Source organism: Prionailurus bengalensis, chromosome E1 (genome assembly GCF_016509475.1).
Source record: "Prionailurus bengalensis isolate Pbe53 chromosome E1, Fcat_Pben_1.1_paternal_pri, whole genome shotgun sequence".
Taxonomy (NCBI): domain Eukaryota; kingdom Metazoa; phylum Chordata; class Mammalia; order Carnivora; family Felidae; genus Prionailurus; species Prionailurus bengalensis.
The window spans coordinates 44286157-44309705 of NC_057347.1; the positions used below are offsets into that span (position 1 = coordinate 44286157).

Here is a 23549-nt window from a genome sequence, read left to right on the forward strand (position 1 = left end):
TATATCCTCTTGATTAATTCACCCCTTTATCATTATGTAATGATTCTTGTTTGTCTCTTGTTATAATTTTTGGCTTAAAAACATACATTGAGGGGCACATGAGTGGCTCAGTCGGTTGAGCGTCCGACTACAGCTCAGGTCATGATCTCACAGCTTGTGGGTTTGAGCCCCGCATCAGGCTTTGTACTGACAGCTCAGAGCCTGGAGTCTGCTTCGGATTCTGTGTCTCCCTGTCTCTCTGCCCTTAACCCACTTGCATTCTGTCTCTGTCTCTCTCAAAAATAAATAAACATTAAAAAAAAAAAAACATACATTGATGGGAGCACCTGGGTGGCTCAGTCAGTTAAGCGTCCAACTTCAGCTCAGTTCATGCTCTCATGGTTCGTGAATTGGAGCTCCACATGGGGTTCTGTGCTGACAGCTCAGATTCAGATTCTGTGTCTCCCTCTCTCTCTCTGCCCCTCCCTCAATCATGCTCTCTCTCTCTCTCAAAATTAAACATTAAAAAAAAAAACACGTATTGAGGGGTGCCTGGGTGGCTCAGTTGGTTAACTGACTGACATTCGCTGAGGCTGTGATCCCATGGTTCATGGGTTTGAGCCCTGTGTTGCTCTTTGTGCTGACAGCTCAGAGCCTGGAGCCTGCTTTGGATTCAGTGTCTCCCTCTGTCTCTGCCCCTCCCCCGCTCACTCTCTGTCTGTCTCTCTCTCTCTCTCTCTCTCTCTCAAAAATAAACAAACATTAAAAAAACAAAAAACAAAAAATATTTATTGAAATTTATTTTGTCTAATATGAATATAGCTAGATTTGCCCTCTTTTGGTTTCCATTTTCATGGAATATCTTTTTCCATCCCTTGACTTTCAGTCTGTAAGTGTCCTTAAAGCTGCAGGGAGTCTCTAGGAGGCAGCAGATATTTGGGTCTTTTTTTTTTTTTTTTTTCTTTTAATCTATTCACCACTCTGTCTTTTGATTGGAGAATTTAGTCCATTTACATTGAAGGTGATTATTGAAAGGTACGGACTTACTATTGCCATTTTGTTGCTTGTTTTCTGGCTTGGTTGCTTGTTTTCTTTGTTCCTTTCTTCCTCTTACTCTCTTCCTTTGTGATTTGATGATTTTCTCTAGTGATATACTTAAAACTATATTTTTTAACTTTTAAGTAATCTTTACAACCAATGTGGGGCTCAAACTTACAACCTCGAGATCAAGAGTCACATGTTCCACTGACTGAGGCAGCCAGGTGCCCTTCTAGTGATATACTTTGATTCCTTTCTTTTTATCTTTTGTATACTTACTGTAGGTTTTTGCTTTGTGGTTACCATAAGGCTTAAATAAAACATCTTATAAGCCTATTTTAAACTGGTAACAACTTAACTTCAAATGTATACAAAAGTTCAGCATTTTTACACCTTACATTTTGTTTTTGATGTCACCACTTACGTCTTTTTATATTTGTGTATCCATTAACAGATTATTGTTGTTATAGTTGTTTTAAATACATTTATCTTTTAACCTTTATGTGAGAGTTATATGTGATTTACCTTCCACCATTACAAGATCTCAGTATTCTGAATTTAACTATATGTTTACCTCTACCAGTGAGATTTACACTTTCATTTGTTTTCATGTTACTAATTAGCATCCTTTCATTTTAGCTTGAAGAACTCCCTTTAACATTTCTTTTTTCTTTTTTAATGTTTATTTATTATTTTTGAGAGAGAGAGAGAGAGAGAGAGAGAGTGTGAGCAAGGGAAGGGCAGAGAGAGAGGGAGACACAGAATCTAAAACAGGCTCCAGGCTCTGAGCTTTGAGCACAGAACCTGACGTGGGGCTCGAACTCACGAGCTATGCGATCGTGACCTGAGCTGAAGGTGGACGTTCAACTGACTGAGCCACCCCGGCACCCCCACTTTAACATTTCTAATAAGGTCAGTCTCTCTAGTGTGATGAACTCCTTTAGCCTTTTTTTTTTTTTTTTTTTGGTCTGGGAAACTATCTGTCTTTCGGTTCTGTAGGACAGCTTTGGGGGGTAGAGTACTCCTGGTTGGCAGGTTTTTGTTTTTGGTATTTTTTGCCCCCAGGATTTTAAATATACCATACCACTGCCTTCTGTCCTGCAAGGTTCCTGCTGACAAATCCGGTGATAATCTCATGGAGAATCCCACTATTCCTTTATGTTCAGTGACAAAAGGCAAAATAATTATTTCTAGAACATCGCAATAAAACTTGTCACCTAGGAAGGAATGGGAGATGGTGGAAGTGTTCCTTTACATTCTTTCATTAGCACTGTATAAACTAGGTTACCTGGGAGACAAAATGCCCTAGAAGAATAGGGTACAGAAAAAATATTTTCACGTATTCATTATTTATAGTAAGTCATCCCAATTCTGTAAAATGTTTGAGGCAGCTCATAACATAAACACACTTATACTTTAGAAAAATAATAAAGGATTTGAAAAATCATGTAGTAATGTGGAAATCATAATTATTCCAGAAATATGAAGATCTCAATGGAGATATATGGGGAGAGGATGGGTGATATAAAGTAGCAGTAGATTCTAGATTATGACTCACTTGTGTGTTATAAAATCAACTTAGGAGGTCACTAACTGGTGACCTTTTGTTTAAAAAGAAATTCGAATAGTATTGAAGACACTAGAGTGTTTTTCACATAATAAGTATTACTTTGTGAAATTACTTCAGTTCTCTCTCTTTGTATATGTGTACTACATCTCAATAGAAATGTATTTTATACTCTGGGTCGTAATCAAAAGAATTAAAGTCATTCCCTTTGTGAGTGGAGGACTGCAGAGGAGACTAATAATAGGGCAGATTCAGGGGAGCTAAGAGCAAGGTAATGGCACTCTCAGGGCAGGAATTCATGGGATTGGACTTAAAGGGATAGAGAGTCAAAAGGGCAAGGTACCTGCTAAGGAAGGGCAGTGAGGTAGGTGCATGATAAAAATTACCTCTATATCACAATTTTGCTTGGGGCCAAATTCATCTGAAGATGTTATAGATTCAATCCATTCACTGTCCTTTGTATTACTTAAGTAGCCCTTGTATAGCAGGTTACTCTAAAAAGAAGGAGCCACTTCTGCTAAAGAGCTTTTAGTTTTGCTTTTAGTTCCTTTATAAGGAAGAATAAGGTATTTCTTATAAAATACTGAGTTATAGACCAATTGATGGGAGTTCTGAATAGGAGCAAGCCTGTGGTTGTTTGCATAGTGACTATCAAATTTATCTACACGTTAAAATCACCTGGCTATCTTTTTTAAGTTTTAATTTGAATTCCAGTTAACATATAGTATAATATTGGTTTTAGGTATACAATTCAGTGGTTCAACACTTAATCTGTTGAAGTTAATCTGATCAAGTCTTTAAAATTCTACAACCATGGTGATATAATTAGCAAAATCCAGACTGTGGAAAATCTATAGGACAAATTGCCTGGCAATAGTGATAATGAGGATGATAAAAGACATGGAAAAAGAGCCTATAGATAAAAAAGAGATCTAAAAGACACATCAATCAACAAACTGTAATGATGACCTTACTGAATCCTGATGCAGAGTGTTAATAAATTTTGACATTTATGAAACAATTGGAAATTTGAACACTGATCATGTTTGATGATACTAAGAAATTATTGTTAACTTTTAGGGTGCCATAATTGTGTTTTAAATGTGTTTTTTTAAAAGAAAAAACACCTTGGGGCACCTGGGTGGCTTAGTCAGTTAAGCGTCTGACTTCTGCTCAGGTCATGATCTCGCAGTTTGTGAGTTCGAGCCCTGCGTTGGGAGCCTGGGGCCTGCTTCGGATTCTGTCTCTCTTTTTCTCTCTCTCTCTCTGCCCCTCCTCTGCTTGTGCTCTGCCTCTCTCAAAAATAAACATTAAAAAATTTTTTTTCAAAAATAAAAGAAAAAATACCTTGTAGAAATTAGTATTAAAATTTTCACTCATGAAATAATATGATGTTGGAATTTGCTTCAAAATAATAAGAAATGGGAGTAGGGATATAGCTGAAATAGGATTGCCTATTATTGAAGCTGGGTGATGGGTACATGGGAAGATTGTCACATTATTCTTTTTAATGTCTATTTATTTTTGAGAGACAGAGACAGAGCATGAGTGGGGGAGGGACAGAGAGAGAGGGAGACACAGAATCTGAAGCAGGCTCCAGACCCTGAGCTGTCAGCACAGAGTCCAATGCGGGGCTCCAGCCCATGAACCATGAGATCATGATCTGAACCAAAGTCAGACACTTAACCGACTGAGCCACCCAGTCGCCCCAATCATCACATTAGTCTGTCTACTTTTGTATATGCTTGAAATTTTCTATAGATAAAAGATGAAAAAAAGAAAAAGTAAGAAAAAAAGCAACTCAGGAATTATTCTAATTTTCTGTGCAATTTAGGTATGAAACATCAATATTCCTCTGTGGAGAAGAGAAATCCTCTGATTTTTCAGGAGAGAAAAAGTTCAGAAGAAAGAAAAGTTTACAAGTACAGTTGCATACTGAAAGAACTGAGGTACATATGATCTGAAAATATTTTACTTTTGAGCGTTGTTTTTAGCTTTCAAACATTCCATCACATTTTAGTCCAAGTATTGAAATGTCACATCAATCAAAATCATTTTTTTTTTTTGAGAGAAGAGAGAGAGTGCGAGCAGGGGAAAGGGGCAGAGGGGCAGAGGAAAAGGGAGAGAGAGAATCCTAAGCAGGCTCCACACCCAGCATAGAGCCTGACATGGACTTGATCTCATGACCATGAAATCATGACCTTAACTGAAATTCGTGCAGACACTTAACCTACTGAGCCACCTAGGTACCCCTGAAATGTCACAATCTTAAATATTTCTTCTTCTTTCTCTTCTTCCCCTGTTCCTCCTCTTTTTCTTCTTTTTCTTCTTCTTCCTCCTCCTCCTCCTCCTCCTCCTTCTTCTTCTTCTTCTTTTTTTTTTTTTTTTACAAAAAATGTAACAAGGAACCCATTCAGAAGAATATGACATTTTCCCCTTCCTTCTCCATTAGATCTTTATTTTTATTACTATGCTCTCTGTTAACACTTCTGCTGTTGTAACAGTGACCCTGAGCATTCCTTGGCTGTGGCAGCATAACTTTAATCTTGGCCCCCATCTTGCTCTATATATGGTCTTCTCCCCTGTGTTTATATCTCAAGTCTCCTTCCATTTTTATAAACACTTCATTGTATATCTCATCTTGAGATCCTTAACTTTGTTCCCTCTCCACAGACCTTTTATCCAAATAAAGTCACATATACAGGTTCCAAGGATTAGGATATGGACATATCTTTTTGGGGCCACCATTCAGCCTGCTTCATTCACTATATGATGTACTTAGATATACTGTCTATCTCATCTGGGTAATTTCTCCCATCTGCTTTCTAGTTTATCTTTCTCCAGCTGAATCTAATCTCTAGTTTAAACTGTCTATTGAGAATTTAATTTCAGTGCCTATATTTTTTACCTCTAGAAACTTTATTTGGTTCTTCTTTTTTTTTAATTAAAAAAAATTTTTTTTAACGTTTATTTATTTTTGAGACAGAGCAAGACAGAGCATGAACGGGGGAGGGTCAGAGAGAGAGGGAGACACAGAATCTGAAACAGGATCCAAACTCTGAGCTGTCAGCACAGGGCCCGATGCGGGGCTGGAACTCATGGACCGCGAGATCATGACCTGAGCCGAAGTCGGACGCTCAACTGACCGAGCCACCCAGGCGCCCCTGGTTCTTCTTTTTAAAAAGAATTTTTTTTTTTAACATTTATTTATTTTTGAGAGACAGAGACAGAGCATGAGCAGGGGAGAGGCAGAGAGAGAGGGAGACACAGAATCTGAAGCAGGCTCCAGGCTCTGAGCTTTGAGCACAGAGCCTGACGCGGGGCTTGAACTCACAAACCACCAGATCATGACCCGAGCTGAAGTCAGACGCTCAACCGACTGAGCCACCCTGGCACCCCCATTTGGTTCTTCTTATAATCTGCCTTATGTCATGTTTTTTGGTCATGTTCTTTAGTTGTTTCAAGACTGATACCTGATAAATATAATATAAAGTCCCTGGGGGATCTAAATCTTCTGTTTATTGCTTTGTCTGCTTCTCACTCATTAACTTATGTCCTTGGGTGCTTTGTACTTTTTGTTTATTTTCTCATATATTGTTGATCTAACTCTGTGGGAATCTTACGTGAGTCTGGATCTAGAGTCTTCTCCTCCAAGAGAATTTGAATTCTCTTCTGCACTGCACTTCAGAGATGTGATGAACATGGGACAACTTTAAATGACTTTTTTGGCTTCTATTCTCCTACCCCACGTATTTAGTATAGATTTGAGTTCTGTACTCATGTGTGGATAGATCTATCACTATAACTAATCCAGAGGAGTACTCTTTCTTCTCTCTCTCTCTCTCTTTTTCCAGCCTGGAGCTGAGACAAAGACAGATTTTACTCTGCATACTTCTGTGCTTCAAAAGGGGCCTAGACTCCATGTAAACAAGGTTCTAGACTCCACGTAAAATGGAAGACACCTATTATTACAGTCCTCATTTTCTAAAGTGATGCTTTTCTGTCTACCCAGCTACTTGCCACTTTTGAATCATGCTTATGCATACATGTTAAGTGGATACTTTTCTCAATCATGAGGATGATTTAAAGCATAAGTACCTGTGTTATTTGAATAACTGTGTTGATTCTCCACATTATTTTGCTCATATAGTCAAAGCCCGTATATGTAGCCTAGAATCTGGTGGTCTTCTCTTCACTATACCATAGATTTGCCCTGCTTTGTGAAATCCACTATTTTAAATTGACACGACTTTAATTAGATGATTTAGTTGCATACTTAGAAAAACATGACTCTGCAAAAATATTCTATAGTTTATTTAAAATTTTAGTGTATGGGGGCGCCTGGGTGGCGCAGTCGGTTAAGCGTCCGACTTCAGCCAGGTCACGATCTCGCGGTGCGTGAGTTCGAGCCCCGCGTCGGGCTCTGGGCTGATGGCTCGGAGCCTGGAGCCTGTTTCCGATTCTGTGTCTCCCTCTCTCTCTGCCCCTCCCCCGTTCATGCTCTGCCTCTCTCTGTCCCAAAAATAAATAAACATTTAAAAAAAAATAAAAAAAAAATAAATAAAATTTTAGTGTATGTAAACTCTAATTCCATTACAAAAAGCAATTTTACATCAGCAAGGAACCCAGATATGATTAGCTATCTTTTTAAGAGGTTTATTTTCCAGTAATGCTGGTTTACCAGTGTGATCTCAGGCACCAACATTCCTGCATTTGGCTCTAGATTGCCTCTTCCTCAGTGAAGCTGTTGAAGGAGAAGATGACTAAGAAAGAAAGGTCTTCACTCAAGTTTCCGAATCAGTACAGTGTTCACAAGACTTTATCACCCCTTTGTACATCTTCCTCAATTATTCGGTATTTAAATCACTGTTTTTTTCCCTTAAATGTTGCATTAAGATTTGGGTTTTTCTTTTCAGAATCATCTATCATTTCCACATAAAGTATGCAAAATAGTTTGTGCAAACTAAGACTATGCTCTAGGGAGGGTGGCGTAGAGCTAAGATCACTGTATGTGGAATTCACAAACTTAACGTTGAGTCCTTATTGACCTCACTTGCTAGCTTAGGCTCTTGTACAATTCACTTTATATCTCTGGGCCTCAGTCTCCACATCTGTACAAGAATCTTGTACTAGACGGACCCTTGAGATTTCTTCTAACACTAACATTCTATGATTTGAGTTATTTACGTGTTAGGGGATTAGATAAATCATCTTTTCAAAAAATTTTTACTGACAGGTTGTGGAATCTGGGATTCTTTGCTATTTAAAGATACTCTTGTTTTTCCTTTCTATAATAACTTTCTATAAAATTTGCTGTGACTTGAATTAAGAGTAGCAAAAATTGGACGACAGCCAAAGGATAGTGAATCATGGGCACTACTTACTGACCAGGGTAAATTCTGCTCCATAGAGAGATGTCTAAAAGAAGCAAGGTGGGAATTCTGGGATGAAGAGTATATAATTCACTATCACTTGGATGGTCTTTTAATAAAGGTTTTTATGGAGTAAGAGACTGGAGAGTCTCAAACTGTTGATAGGCTTGCTAATATTTTAATGGAAAAATGGCATAAATATTTTGTGTGTGTGGTGTTTTGTTTTGTTTCGTTTTTGTGCTGCTTTCTAATGTGGCTGTTTCTTTGACAGGAAAAGGGAAATGCTTTCTAGCCTCTGCAAGACATCATATAATGAAGTTCCTCAAGGACACTTACACTCACAAGAATTAAGCGGTAATAATAGATTCTAGAACTTCTTGAATAAATTACCTGATTGTGTACATTTTAGAAATTGTTTCAGTGATTAGTGTCGCTTTCTTTACTCCTAATGGCATATGATATCAACTAATATTACATGATGTGACAAGTGCTGTAGTCTGTGAGTAAGCATAAGCAAACTAGGTAAAATAAGTATTCATAAATATCTTTTTTTAGAAATATCTTCTGTTATATTGATAGGCAAAATGTAACATATGTGCTTATTTTAGTTAAAATATTTCGGGAAAAAAGTCTGAATATTACATCCAATGAATATATTAGTAAGCACTAGAGTCACTGATTTTACTAGGATTTAGTTCTTGGTACATAGTACCCTTCACTTCTTTTTTTCCCCCCTTCACTTCTTGACACTGAACTCTCCCGTATCTTGGGTCTCTTCTTTATATTTATGGAGTCATTTAGCATATTTTTCCTTTCTGATCATCATATTAGGCATCTTTTTATTTTTTTTTCATAAGTAATCTCTGTGCTCAACGTGGGCCTTAAACTCACAACCCTGAGATCAGAAGTTGCGTGTTCTACTAACTGAGCCAGCCAGGTGCCCCTATGTTAGGCATCTTTTCTTTTTCTTTAAATTTTTAATGTTTATTTATGTTTGAGAGAGAGAGAGAGAGAGACAGACAGAACGTGAGCAGGGGAGGGGCAGAGAGAGAGGGAGACACAGAGTCGTAAGCAGGCTCCAGGCTCTGAGCTGTCAGCACACAGCCCAATGTGGGGCTTGAACTCACGAACCACGAGATTATCACCTGAGCTGCAGTCGGATGCTTAATCAACTGACTCACCCACGTGCCCCAGACATCTTTTATCCTCCAGTTTTATTGGGATATAATTAAGATGTGGCACTGTGTAAGTTTAATGACTTGACTTACATATATTGTGAGATGATTACCACAGTGTTTAATTAATATCCATCATCTCCTATAGATACAGAAAAAAAGGAAAAAAAGTTTTCCTCATGAGGAGAACTGTTAGGATTGTAAACAACATCCATAGCCTTCCCTATTTTCTCATTGGAGAAGATTCCCTTTCATGTCACTAATCCCTTCACTCTTAATTTTCTTTCATTGACTTTTCTTCTGCTTCCTCAGGGACTGTGTCAGTATTATACTCTATGTTTTTCAGAGAAGCTTCTTGAAAGAGTTGGTTTCCTTAATTATTTATTTACTTCCCATTTCACTGAAACCTGGTTTCCACCCCTAATACTCTACTAAAACTCCTGTTATTAAAGCCATTGTGGGGCGCCTGGGTGGCTCAGTCGGTTAAGCGTCCAACTTCAGCCCAGGTCATGATTTTGCAGTTCATAGGTTCGAGCCTCACATAGGTTGTACTGACAGCTCAGAGCCTGGAGCCTGCTTCAGATTCTGTGTCTCCCGCTCTCTTTCTGCCCCTCCCCAGCTTGCACTCTGTTTTTCTCTCTCTCTCAAGAATAAATAAACATTAAAAAAAAAACATTGTTATCAATATGTTAGTCTTTCTCTGGTATTTAGCACTGTCATCTAGCACCTCTTTTTCTGAAAACTAAGGGTAGTACCCACTGAACTAAATTCAGTTTAATTCAACAGACACTTTTTGAGGATCTGTTCTGAAGTACGCACTGGCACTTGAAGAATGAAAAATCTTGCCCCCTAGAGCCTGATAGTTGAGTGAGGGATATTGACATGCAAGCCATCACAATACCAATAGCTTTGTCTGAGATATGTACCAAGTGATATGGGAGCATGGAAGAAGGATTTAAACATTCCCAGGGAAAATTTGACTGCCTTTGCTATGTGAGCTTTGCATGACTTTTCTCAGTTTCTGAGAGTTATTTAGGAAACTTGTAGACTTGGAGGTCATTTACTCTAGATATACCTAAAGAAATCATGAGATTGATTTTAAAGCAAAGAATTAGAACACAAAGACTTGCTCCTCTTTCTTCCTTTACTGATCATTTTTGTTTTTTCATTGGGAGAGAGTGTAGCGGGGATGACGATAATTATTCGTTTGAATTAATTAACTGTTTTGTCGTGTGTATTTAGCACTTCAGAAGGCCTGTAAAATTTTTAGCAAAATTCAAAGTGGTAAAATTTATGTGAATGATCTGCCAATGATCCATCACACCTTGAAGATTTTTATAAGTGATTCGGAAATGCAAAAGGCACTAAAGACCGTTGATATTGATGGTAAGTTTTGTGTTTTCATTATTAGTTTAAGGTTTGCAAACATGGATGTAAGTTATATGTTGGTCAGATTAATTACAAATCATAGGAAAGCTAAGCTTTATAATATGTTCTAAAAACTTTTTTTGCACATTTACGATAATATTAAAAAATTGGGCCTCCAGTATAATTGGATTGATTGATTACCAGATTTGATTATGACATACTTTCATCAACATCTGATATTTTTAGACTTTTAATTTTTGCTACTTGCATACGATAGGGAAGATTTCTTAAGGCAAAGTGTTTGAGTATAAAAGACCAGATTAATATATTTAACTATGTTAAAATTAAGAACTTTTATTTATCAAAAGACACTTTAAAGTAAAAAGACAAGTTATGAACTTGGAAATATTTGCAATTCACAGAAGTGACAAAGGATTAGTTTTCAGAATGTGTAAAGAACTAATACAAATTAGTAACAAACAATGGAATAGAAAAGTGAGTAAGACACATGGATAAGAATATCACATAAAAGAAAATATATGTAGCCAATAATCATATAAAAATATTTTCCATCCTCAGTCAAAAAAATGCAAATCAAAATCCTAATAATTTTATTTTAAAACATCTGGAAAAGTAATTGTTCTTTTGTTGTCAGTGTCCAATACTTTAATCAAAGAAGTAAATAATAGAGAACTGATTACATTTACAGACCATTCCAAGCTTATTAAGGAGGAGAGATAAGTTTAGAATAAAAATGGTATAGATAAGTTGAAGGATTGGTCAGAAATAAAATAAACTTAATACACACAATGGCACAGTCATACTCTGAGGTTAAAAGCATCAGGCTACTCAAATAAAAGATGTGGATTGGTTATTATAAAAAATTTGTAGATGGAGAATACTAGGAGTCAAATGGACCACCAATAGAATGTTACTTAGCAACCTAACAGGAACTGACAAGTTGCAATGGTGTCATTCGTCTATCTATCCGAGTCACCCCAACATTTTTTGAGTGCCTACTGTACACAACTTTCAGAGGGTATAAAAATAAAATAATAAATATAAATCTAACTTTTAGAAAGACTAAAAAGCAACTCTATTTTTTCTGACATGTTTATTTATCCATATGTTAATTCTCTTGACATATAATTTTTTGGAGATTTATTATTAAAATAATTATTCAAAGTGGAAATAACTTTATTCTCTGAAAGCATAGGAGAATAGAAAGGAGAAAATAAAACTTATGTGTAATCCCACTACCCAGAGCTGAACTTTGGTATTTTTACATATATTTTTCTAGGATTTTTCTAAGCATGTGTGTGCGTGTGTGTGTGTAACTGTGGTATATACATATGCATAAACACATAATTAGAAAAAATATATGTTGACTCACATGCATACAATTTTGTTACCTTTTTCTATTAACTTTATGTTAGGCAACCTTCCATGTAAATAAATATAGATCCACACTGCCTTTTTAAATATTTAATTTTTAAAAAAATATTTATTCATTTTTGAGAGAGAGACAGAGCATGAGTTGGGGAGGGGCAGAGAGAGTGGGAGACACAGAAGCAGAAGCAGGCTCCAGGCTCCGAGCTGTCAGCACAGAGCCCCGCGTGGGGCTCGAAATCACAAACCGCGAGATCATGACCTGAGCCGAGGTTGGATGCTTAACCGACTGAGCCACCCAGGCACCCCAACACTGCCTTTTTAAATGGCTGTGTGCCGGGGTCCAGCCCCAGCAGGTCCAGGGGTTCCCAAAGGATGCACGGCGTTGGTGAAAATAACAAAAGTACACGGACAACAACAGTGTGTTAGACTGGCCGCTTTATTGCGGCAAACGTGGCATTATATTTGTTAGCAATTTCCTTGTAGCGTGCGTCATCTATGATTCTTGGCTTTACCTAATTCTAAAAATGTTCCTTTGTGTAATCACCCATTAAGGGACAACATGGTTATTTTCTTGTAATGTTACAAGAAATTGATTAATTTCTTCATATTACTTTCATTATGTATCTATGTTTATTTATAGTCTATAAAGCGTTTGCTTTGCTATTTTCATGAAAGGTCATCTATCTCTCAACACCTCAAGTGGAACATTTACAGGGACATGACTTCTTAATTGTTTCTTTGAACCATTTGCGTATAAGGAACAAAAGTTATTCGCTTTGGTCTGGGGTGCTGGGAGGGAGCCAAGAGGGCCCTGGGAACCCATGCCTTATGCGCTCCCAGGGAGACAATGTATACCTAGGAACTAATGAACCATTCTGTACCTTAACCCACCAGGTCCAGTTGTCATCTGGAATGCCTCCTGGGGGCCAAGTGGGCCTAGGGGTTGGAGTAATTTGTATCCATAGATACATTCCTTTGTTGCCAGGGTGGGGATTTCAAATCCATTTGTCCCCCTCCCTGGCTGGGAAATATATGGGGCTATCCTTCCTTTAGGTAGAGGAGTCTTTACAGGGGGTGGCAAGGGCTGGATTTGGGCCCGCATAATTTCCCTGCGGAATCTTATTTCTTTCCCCCGTGGTCCTTTTCCCAGGGGGCCTGTCATGGGCAATTCCCCAACCGACAAATCCCCAGGTACTTTCATTGGTAGGGGGGCTGCCCTGGCCAATGCTAAGACCAAATCACATAAAAGCAGGGGTACAAGAAGCTTCACTGTCGGTGGGCCACCATGCAGTCCCGATCCATCCATCACCCGGGCCCTGCCATCAGGCTGGTTGGAGAGCTTGGCTTTTGGCAGCTGTGAATTATTCTGGGAACAGATCAAAGCACAAAAACAAATTGTTTTGAAAAATAAGCTATGTAACAAATAATCTAAATAATATGTCATTTCTAATATTTTTGCTGTTATAAGCAGGGTTTTTTCTCTTTATCTCATCAGACAAAAGATAGGTCACTAAAATTGAAATTGCTAGGTCAAAGGATGTGAACATTTTAAGGCTTTTAAGTAATACTGTTATTAGAAATTCAAAGCAATAAATCTTTAGAACTTTAGATTTCAAGACTTCAGATGTAGTTTCTTCCAGTTACCTGGATTTACAGTTGGGGAAACTGAGGGACAGAAAGATAAAAGTCTACTCCAAAGCCATACAACCTATTTTATTTTATTTTATTTGTTTTTATTTTATTTTAATTCCAGTTAGTTAGCATACAGTGTTGTATTAGTTTCAGGTGTACAGTATAGTGATTCAGCAATTCCCTATATTACACAGTGCTCGTCAAGATAAGTATCCTTTTCATCCCCTTCACCTATTTCATCCATCCCCTCATCCACTTGCCCTCTGGTAACCCCCAGTTTGTTCTCTATAGTTAAGAGTATGTTTGTTGGTTTGTCCTGTTCCCCACCCCCGCCCCCCACCAGTTTGTTCATTTGTTTTGTTTCATAAATTCTACATGTGAGTAAAATCATATGGTATTTGTGTTTCTCTGACTGGTTTATTTCACTCAGCATTATACTCCCTAGCTCCATCCATGTTTTTGCAAATGGCAAGATTTAATTCTTTTTATGGCTGAATAATATTCCATTGTGTGTATATATATATATATATATATATATATATATACACCACATCTTCATTTATCTATCGATGGACATTTGGACTGCTCCCATAATTTGGCTATTTTAAATAATGCTGCAATAAACCTAGGGATGCCTATATACCTATGAATTAATGTTTATTCTTTGGGTAAATTCCCAGAGGTGCAATTACTGGATCATTATGGTAGTTTTAATTTTTTGAGGAATCTCCATACTGTATTCCACAGTGGCTACACCAGTTTGCATTCCCACCAACAATGCACAAGGGTTCCTTTTTTTTTCTACATCATTGCCAACACTTGTTTTTCCTTGTGTTTTTAAATTTAGCCATTTTGATAGGTGTGAGGTGATATCTCATTGTGGTTTTTATTTGCATTTCCCTGATGATGAGTGATGTTGAACACCTTTTCATGTGTCTGTTGGCCATATGTAGGTCTTCTTTGAAGAAATGTCTGTTCCTGTCTTCTGCCTGTTTAAAATGGATTATTTGTTTTTCTGGTGTTGAATTATATAAGTTCTTTATATATTTTGGATACTAACCCTTTATTGGATATGTCATTTGCAAACATCTTATCCCATTCAGTAGGTTATTGTTTCATTTTATTGGTTGTTTCCTTTGCTGTACCAAAGCTTTTTATTCTGTGGTAATCCCAGTAGTTTATTTTTACTTTTGTTTCCCTTGCCTCAGGAGATGTATCTAAAAAGATGTTGCTATGGCTGATGTCAGAGAAATTACTGCCTCTGCTCTCTGTTAGGATTTTTATGGTTTTAGGTCTAACATTTAAGTTCTTAGTCCATTTTGAACTTTTGTGTGTAGTGTAAGAAAGTGGTCCAGTTTCATTCTGTTGCATGTTGCTGTCCAGTTTTCCCAAAACCGTTTGTCTAAGGGACTCTCTTTTCTAAAAGCATATTCTTGTCTCCTTTGTTGAAGATTAACTGGCCATTTAACTGTATGTTTACTTCTGTGTTTTCTATTCTGTTCCATTGATCTATGTGTCTATTTTTGTGCCAGTACCACACTGTTTTGATTACTACTGCTTTGTAATATAACTTGAAATCTGGAATTATGATACCTCCAGCTTTCTTTTTATTTTTGAAGGTTGTTTTGGCTATTTGGAGTCATTTCTGTTTCCATACAAATTTTAGGATTGTTAGTTCTAGTTCTGTGAAATGCTGTTGGTATTTTGATAGGGATTGCATTACATTTGTAGATTGCTTTGGGTAGTATGGATATTTTAACAATATTCTTCTAATTCGTGAGCCCGGAATGTCTTTCCATTTGTTTGCATTTTCTTCACATTCTTTCATCAATGTTTTATAGTTTTCTGAGTACAGATCTGTCACCTCCTTGCTTAAGTTTATTCTTGGTATTTTATTATTTTTGGTGCCATTGTACATGGGATTGTTTTCTTAATTTCTCTTTCTGCTGCTTCATTATTAGTGTCCATACAAACAATTTTAGATAACATATGTTAGTTAAAATTTTTATTCCTTAATTTTTACATTGAAAAAGGTGTAGACCTATATTGAATATCTTGGTAAAAATTGCAAATACAAGAAAAAGTTTAATAACTGAATATAAAGGTTTTTTTTGTTTTAAGTTAGTATTTTTAGCTTAAAGAAGTTTACAAATTACAAAATGGAAATTATCTCTTCACCTCAATCTTTCACTACAATTCTTCATAGTACACACTGTTAATAATTTGGTAGGTATTCTTCTTGGATATTTGTTATATACATTTTAATTGGTCTCATATTGATTAATGGTGAAGTTACCTCTAAAATTTTTGCTATTACAAATAATGCTATAAAGAGCATCCTTGTTCATCAATTCTTGCATGTTTGTGTAAATATTTTTATAGGATAGATTTCTAGAAATGAAGAAGCTGGGTCATAGGATATGCATATACCTATAGGAACATGGTTTATGTCAAGTCATGTTATCTTGTCCAGCTTTACTGAGATATAATTGACAAATATAAATTGCATATATTTAAAGTGTACAACATAATGATTTGATATACATATACATTGTGAAATGATTACCAGCTATCAAGTAAATAACATCTCCATCACCTCTCATAGTTACCTTTTTTGTGTGTGATGAGAACACTACTCTCTTAGGATATACTCTCTCAGCAAATTTCAAAGATACAATATAGTATTATTAACTATAGTCACCATGCTGTACATCAGATTCCCAGAACTTGTTCATCTTATACCTAAAGTTTGTATCCTTTGACAAACATCTGCCCATTCCCTCCACCCTCCAGAATATGTCATATACATAGAGATTACATTTTCTTTATTCATCTGTTGGTGAGCATTTAGGCTGTTTCCATTTCTTGGTTATTGTGCATAATGCTGCAATGTTTGAAGTGCACATAGCTCTTTGAGATAGTGCTTTTATTTCCTTTGGGTATATATCCAAAAGTGAGCTTGCTGGATGATATGATAGTTCTCTTTTTAATTTTTAGACAAAACCTCTGTACTGTTTTTGGAATTGTCTATTCCAATGGATTTTAAATTATCTGCATATTTTATAGTTTTATTGAGGTATATACTTGACATATTTAAAGTATACAATTTGAAAATTTCTACATATGTATATACTTGTGAAAACTCAATCCCATTATACCCCTTTGTAAGCCCCCATTCTCTTTCCACAACCCCCCCCCTCACTACTTCCCAAGCAAACACTAACCTGCTTCTGTCACTACAGATTGTTTGTATTTTCTAGAACTTTATATAAATGATATCATGCAGTAAGTACTCATTTTTTTAGTTTGATTTCTTTTACTCAGCGTAATTATACTGAGATTCATCTATGCTTTGGTACATATCAGGTTTATTTCTTTTTATTGCTAAGCAGTGTTCTCTCTTATGGATGTACCATGATTTGTTCATCCATTCATTAATTGATGATGTTTGGATTGTTTCTAGTTTTTGGCTATTACAAATAAAGCTGGTGTAAACATTCATTTATGTCTTTGTGTAGTCATATACTTTCATTTATCTTGGGTAAATACCTGATGGTAGGATAACTGGGTCATATGGTAGGTATATTTGAATTTTTTAGAAACTGCTAAACTGTGCTTGCAAAGCAGCTGAATTATTTTACATTGTTATGAACAATTTATGACAGTTTCAGATGCTCCTCATCCTTGTCAATCCTGGAATTGGTGAGCCTTTAAAAATTGTCATTCTAATAGATGTATGGTGTTTTCTTATTGTGGTTTTAATTTGCATTTCCTGAATGATCAAATGATTTTGAATATATCTTCATGTGCTTTTTTGCTACCTGTATATCTTATGCCCATTGAAAATGTGTTTGTGTTCCTACTATTGCATTTTGAATGTATATATTCTGAATACGAGTCCTTTACTGGTTATGTGAGAGAGAGCACAGGCAAGGGAGGAACAGAGAGGAAAGAGAGAATCCCAAGCAGGCTTTGCCCTGTCAGCACAGAGCCCCATGCGGGGCTTGACCTCACCAACTGTGAGATCATGACCTGAGCCCAAATCAAGAGTCGGAATTTAACCAGCTGAGCCACCCAGGCACCCCAATTTTTGAAGAATATCTTTCAACTTAAGTTCATACTTCTGAAGAAGTTTAGTCTACAACTATTTCTTGTATGGATTGTGCTCTTGATGTTTTATCTATAAGGTTTTTGTTTAAACCTAAGTCACATAGAAGTCAGGAAACAAATCAAAATAATTGATTGAAATTTGCACAGATGTTTCATTGTTTCTTTGAAGGAAAGGAGAAACCACTCTCAAGTTATTACACCGAAAAAGAAATTTTGAGGTAGACAACTTGACAAATTTTCCAATCCAGAAAGTGTTTCTGTGGTTTAGCAATGAAAACAACTAAGCCTTGTCAATTTCTCTGACAGTAGAAGCCTGCAGACCACCAGAAGCACTGAAATGTTCTTTTATAAGTTACTTTGTTCAGATTACATTAATTTACTATTATTATTTTTTTAATTTTTTTTCAACGTTTATTTATTTTTGGGACAGAGAGAGACAGAGCATGAACAGGGGAGGGGCAGAGAGAGAGGGAGACACAGAATCGGAAACAGGCTCCAGGCTCTGAGCCATCAGCCCAGAGCCCGACGCGGGGCTCGAACCCACGGACCGCGAGATCGTGACCTGGCTGAAGTCGGATGCTCAACCGACTGCGCCACCCAGGCGCCCCTGATTACATTAATTTAAAATGTAAATTTATAATAAGTTTCTTCCAAACACAGATAAACCCTTTCAAAATTGGCCTCATTTACTATATGAAGAGGAAAATGACGTTAGAGTTATTTAACTTGAAGAATCTTGAAAAATTAAGATGTTCCTTGACGCAGATCTATGCTTGTCTAGAAAATGAGACAGAAGAATCCTGATTCTGTGTTTTGTCACACTTTGTAAGTCTGGATTTTCAGCTCTAGTTGCTCATCAGAGATGACCTGTGCATTATCATGCAGAAAAAAAAGCTCCATAATTTCAACTTCTCATTCAAAGCAAGCAATAATTTCTTACTGAAATTTTCATTTGTACAATTTAGATTTCTTTCTTTCTTTTAATAAATAGGCATTACTTTTTGCATGATAAATGAGATGAATTTTTGGGTGAAGACTTTAATATTGTGCAATATTTTGTGCATTTGTTCAATACATTGTGTGTGTGTGTGTGTGTGTGTGTGTGTGTGTAATGAGAGAGAGAGAGAGAAAGGAAGGAGGGGAGGAGAGAAGGAGATGGAATGATTTGAGGCAAAGCTTTCTTTAGAGTCTCATCTGGATCTGTAATCTCCCCTAAAACCACTGGTATAGAGGGTCTTAGCTAGAACACAATGAAATCAGTCCTATTCTTTTCAGGTAAAACCATTATATATGTAAAATTGACAAGTTGCATGATTTTTTTGCACCTAATGACAAGTATAAAAATTAGAGCTTTGAGTAAAGAGTATTGCAGTATCTTAAATTCTAGTCTATATCATTTTGATTATTGCTGGGCACTATTTACTATATAATTAAAATGTGTAATTATGTTTTTATGATAGGTTTTCTTTTTACATTCTATATTTAATGTTAATGCTCCTCTAGACTATCAGTTAATTCTATTCACATTTTTAGTTTGCATTTTCATCTTATGTTCTTAATGAGTTTGCTAATGCAGTTTTTTTCCTTCTGTTTCTGAACCATTATTATAGTTAATGGAATGCTGGATTTTTCAGATTTCCTTAAGACTGTGAATGATGTTTGTTATTTGGTCTCCCAGGATCCAGGTAAAAAAACGATTCTTCAAAATTGCAGAAAAGAATGATTTTGATTGTCACTGATTTTAGGGTGGGATGGTTATATGAGGTTATATGAGTTTATGTTTTTTTTCAGATCTCTCACATAGTGTTTTCCCCTGTAGCCTAGGTTGAGAAAAATTAGACATGAGTTATTTCATAAAAGGCACTAAAAACCTGTCCACAGTATCCTAACTTTCTATCCATAGTCTCCACTTTTTCCTGCATCCAACTGCTAGATTTTCTTAACACACGATTTTTGTCATATCATTCTCCTGCTCAAAAATTTAGATGCTTTTCCTGTGATGAAATGAATGTGGTCCAAACCCTTATGCTTGACATCCTCACCCCCTTATAATTTTTCTTGCCACTTTCCTCTTGGTAGAATCTTTTCCAGGCAAGAACCCCATGCTCCAGTTATAGACACAAATGTCTATACATGCCAATTTCATTCTTGTTTCCAGGCCTTTCTTTGTTCATGTGGTTTTTTTTCTTTTTTTCCCTTTGAAATCTCATATCTGTTTTCTTCTCCAATGTGAATAGTACTTTCTTTGCTCTCTTTGGAATCTGCTTGTATTTCTCCCTAAAAATTTCAGACACTGATGGATCTCCTAACAACGTTTAGTTTACACTCCTGTAAATAGCAAAGAAAGTGATTGGAAGAAATATTCCTGTTACTGATAGAAACAGTGCTTCCAATATTCTGAGATCTCTAGGGTTTGTGACCTAATTTTAACAGTTCTTTGGGTTAGAACAAATCAAAACAGAAACCAGTTCCTTGGTTTTGCCATTAGGCAAGATCAAATTCCTATCATCTGTCCTTGGGGTTATATATTTCTGTCAACCAGCCTGTATTTTCTTGGAATCAAGGATATATGAATGTGATAATCTTCATATACCTGGATAAGAAGCAAGAGGCAAGAAAAACTCTTTAATGTTTATTCATTAATGTAGTGAATGTTATTTAATACATTACCATATGCATCAATTAGCAATATAGATGTGATGCTTGGCTTGCTTTCCCTCTTTGAATTTCTTCCTACTTGGCATTTTGATTAACTCCTAGAGCACTGGGTTTCCTCTTTGTCTACTTGGTTTTCAGGTTATAGCTTTTTCTTGACTATAGATTTGTAAGTGTGTTTGGGTACCTAAGTACTGCCTGCTTGTCGAGCCCCAGTTGAGCTATCATGTATTCCTTTGTTTTTCAAGTTCTGGTTTTCTATTTTGACCTTATTTTTTATTTATGGCCAAATGTTCTGAGACCAACCAAGAAGTGCCAAATTTCTTTTCTTCCTCTTAAAACAGTATGCCTAATTCTCAAATACACTATTTTTAGTAAAATATCCAAGCAATATAATAGTATATAAATGTAAAATACCCTCTTTAATCCTTCCTATATTAAAGTTAATGTTGACTTTAGCATCTTTTATTATATGCATTTATGAATGTATATCAATATTTACATATTTTGTAAGAGAAAATGAGTTATCAGTTACTAGGCAGAAGAGAACTAGAGTACCTGGGTCTTACAGAGGCAAGTGAAAAGATCAAGCATACAGTTAGAAATCAAGAGACCCTAAGAAAATAAAAGGGAAAAATATGATCATCTTATACTTTAAGAGAAAGGGATCATGCTATGTACTTTGTTGTCTAGCATGAATTTTTTTTTTTTAACTGAGTAATATGTCTTGGAAAGTTTTCCCCGTGCCAGTAAGTGTAGGTCAGCCTTTTACTTAAAAAACATTGTTTTTAAGTTTATTTTTATTTATTTTGAGAGAGAGAGATACAGAGCAAGTGAGGGAAGGGCAGAAAGTAAGGGAGACAGAATCCCAAGCAGGCTCCATGCTGTCGGTGCAGAGCCTGATGTGGGGCTTGATCTCACCATCCATGAGGTCATGACCTGAGCCAAAATAAGGGGTCGGATGCTTAACCAACTGAGCCACCGAGGTGCTCGATCCTTTTATTTTTTAATAGCTGCATGGTGTCTGAAAAATGTAGATATACTATAATTTATTTAATCCTTTATTGATTCTAATTATCTTCCTATTATAGACACTTTCACAATGAATATCTTTTCTTATATTTTATACATATTTATTTTCACATTATAGTTTATGTATGTATGCTTGTGTCCTTAAGTGCCTTTTAAGGCAAAATTAGTTGCCAATTATTAGGTAGAGGAGAACCAGAGGGACCCTATGTGTGCATTGGGGCATGCCTTAAACACTCAGACAGATAGATTTCAACTCTTCCTTAGCCTTCACTTCCTGCGTGTGTATATCCTCAACGTAAGCCAGACCTGAGAGTTCAGAACCTACTCTGGTTTTCCTGGGTACAGACCTGTTTATGTGTGTGGCCATCTAGATGCTCAGGAATATGCTGGAACTTTTCAAAGACATCTCATTTCCCAGATTTTCCTTTTACGCTTGTTTGCTAGCCTATTATTTGCCCCAATTGTTTTTTTTTAATGGCATGAATCTACATTTATTGACTTGTAAATAGGTCCATGGCATATTTTTAGTGAAAAGGCAGTATACTATATGTACTGTTTTAATTGAGTGAAATTGTTCACAATCGTTGATGAACGTAAAGAGACATAGAAAGGTATCCAAGTAGGATATTAATCAAAATGCATCATTTTTTGCATGCCCTTAATGGGAAATTTGTGTTGCTTTTATCTTTCTTCTTTGTACAGTTGTGGGTTTATTTGATTTTTAAAAATCATTGTGTCAGGGCCCCTGGGTGTCTTAGTCAGTGGAGTATCTAACTCTTGATTTTGGCTCAGGTCACAATCCCAGGGTTGTGGGATCAAGCCCCAAGTCAAGCTCCACATTGAGCATGGAGCCTGCTTGGGATTCTCTCTCTCTCTCTCTCTCTCTCTCTATCTCTCCCTCTCTCCCTCCCTCCCTCCCTCCCTCCCTCCGTCCGTCCCTCCCTCCCTCTGCCTCTCTCCCCTGTTCTTTCTCTCTCTCCAAAAAAAAAATTTTTTTTTAATCTTAAAAAATATTAGTATGTCATTGGAAGAGCAGCAATAGCATTTAAGAGCAGGGCTCCTGAATCTGACTGGTTTTTGTTCATTTGTCTCAAGTTTTTACTTAAACTAATTAGTTAGTATATAGTATAATACTGGTTTCAGGAGTGGAATTTAGTGCTTCATCATTTACATGTAACATCCAGTGCTTGCTCCAACTATTACCCACCACTTCAGACAGTTACAATGTTAACTAATTGCCTCTGATTGTGTTTGAGGAGTACTTCCAGGGAAAAGACTCTTTGCCTTGGGCAAGCTTTGAGTCCGGTCAAATAAGGCAGCTTGGCAAGTAGGGTCTTCCAGGGAGCCACAAGACAGGTCTAATAATGACAGTTCTTAGAGAATGGGGCTTTGAAGAAGTTCCAAACTCATTCTTCTCCATTGGCTGTCAGGCTGCTGTTTTTCATCATGAGGGTAGGCTCTTAGTCTTCAAGGCTCCTGGGAAGCTGGGATGGTAAGATGGGAATAATGGCAAGCTAAAATGCCACAAAGCTCACTATTACTGAGGGTCAGCCGTTTTTCTGAAAGAAAACACTCTTTGGATGACTCTAAGCCTTTGATTTATAGCCAGAGTTTTGAAAAAAGTTGATTCTGACAGTTTGCGTCCGTGTTCTCACAGCTTTTATGGAGGAGAGGATTCTCAGAGGTCCTTCCTCTGCTACTTTTGCTCGCCTGGTCAATAAGAACTGGTTGGTTGGATGAGTGAATAATGCCCAGTTCTTCCTCCATGACTGTGCAAATCTAAGAACTTGTGGATCAGTAGGCTCGTTATATCCTGAATTCCGAGAAAATGTAGTCTGACAAAAAGTGATTCGCTCTCTGAAGTAGATTATGGGAATTGTGTTTCCTTATCAAATTAAGGGGTGCGGTAGTCTGAGGATCACTTAAATTTAGCATTAGGACACAGGTATCAATCTGTTTAGATTTTAAGGAGGACATCTGTTTAGGGAAAATTCTTTCATTAATATGAATATTTTCATTTAGCTGTGTTCTTTCCAATTCATTTTTAAAAAATTATTTATTTAAAGTCAAATTAGTTAACATACAGTGTAGTATTGGTTTCAGGAGTAGAACCCACTGATTCATCACTTACATATAATACCCAGTGCTCATCCCAACAAGTGCCCTTCTTAATACCCCTCCCCCATTTAGCCCATCCCCCTACCCACCTCCCCTCCAGCAGCCCTCAGT

The 23549-nt window shown here is 36.7% G+C and overlaps 1 protein-coding gene across 1 annotated transcript in view; it reads left to right on the plus strand.

The window, feature by feature from the left end:
- The window catches only part of EFCAB13 (EF-hand calcium binding domain 13), a 101850-nt gene that overhangs the window by 9548 nt on the left and 68753 nt on the right, over window positions 1-23549 (plus strand). Inside the window, exons 3-5 of the mRNA XM_043584901.1 lie at window positions 4419-4533; window positions 7308-7438; window positions 8228-8310. Of these exons, the coding sequence (XP_043440836.1) occupies window positions 4419-4533; window positions 7308-7438; window positions 8228-8310 (329 nt within the window). The remainder of the gene's footprint in view (window positions 1-4418; window positions 4534-7307; window positions 7439-8227; window positions 8311-23549) is intronic.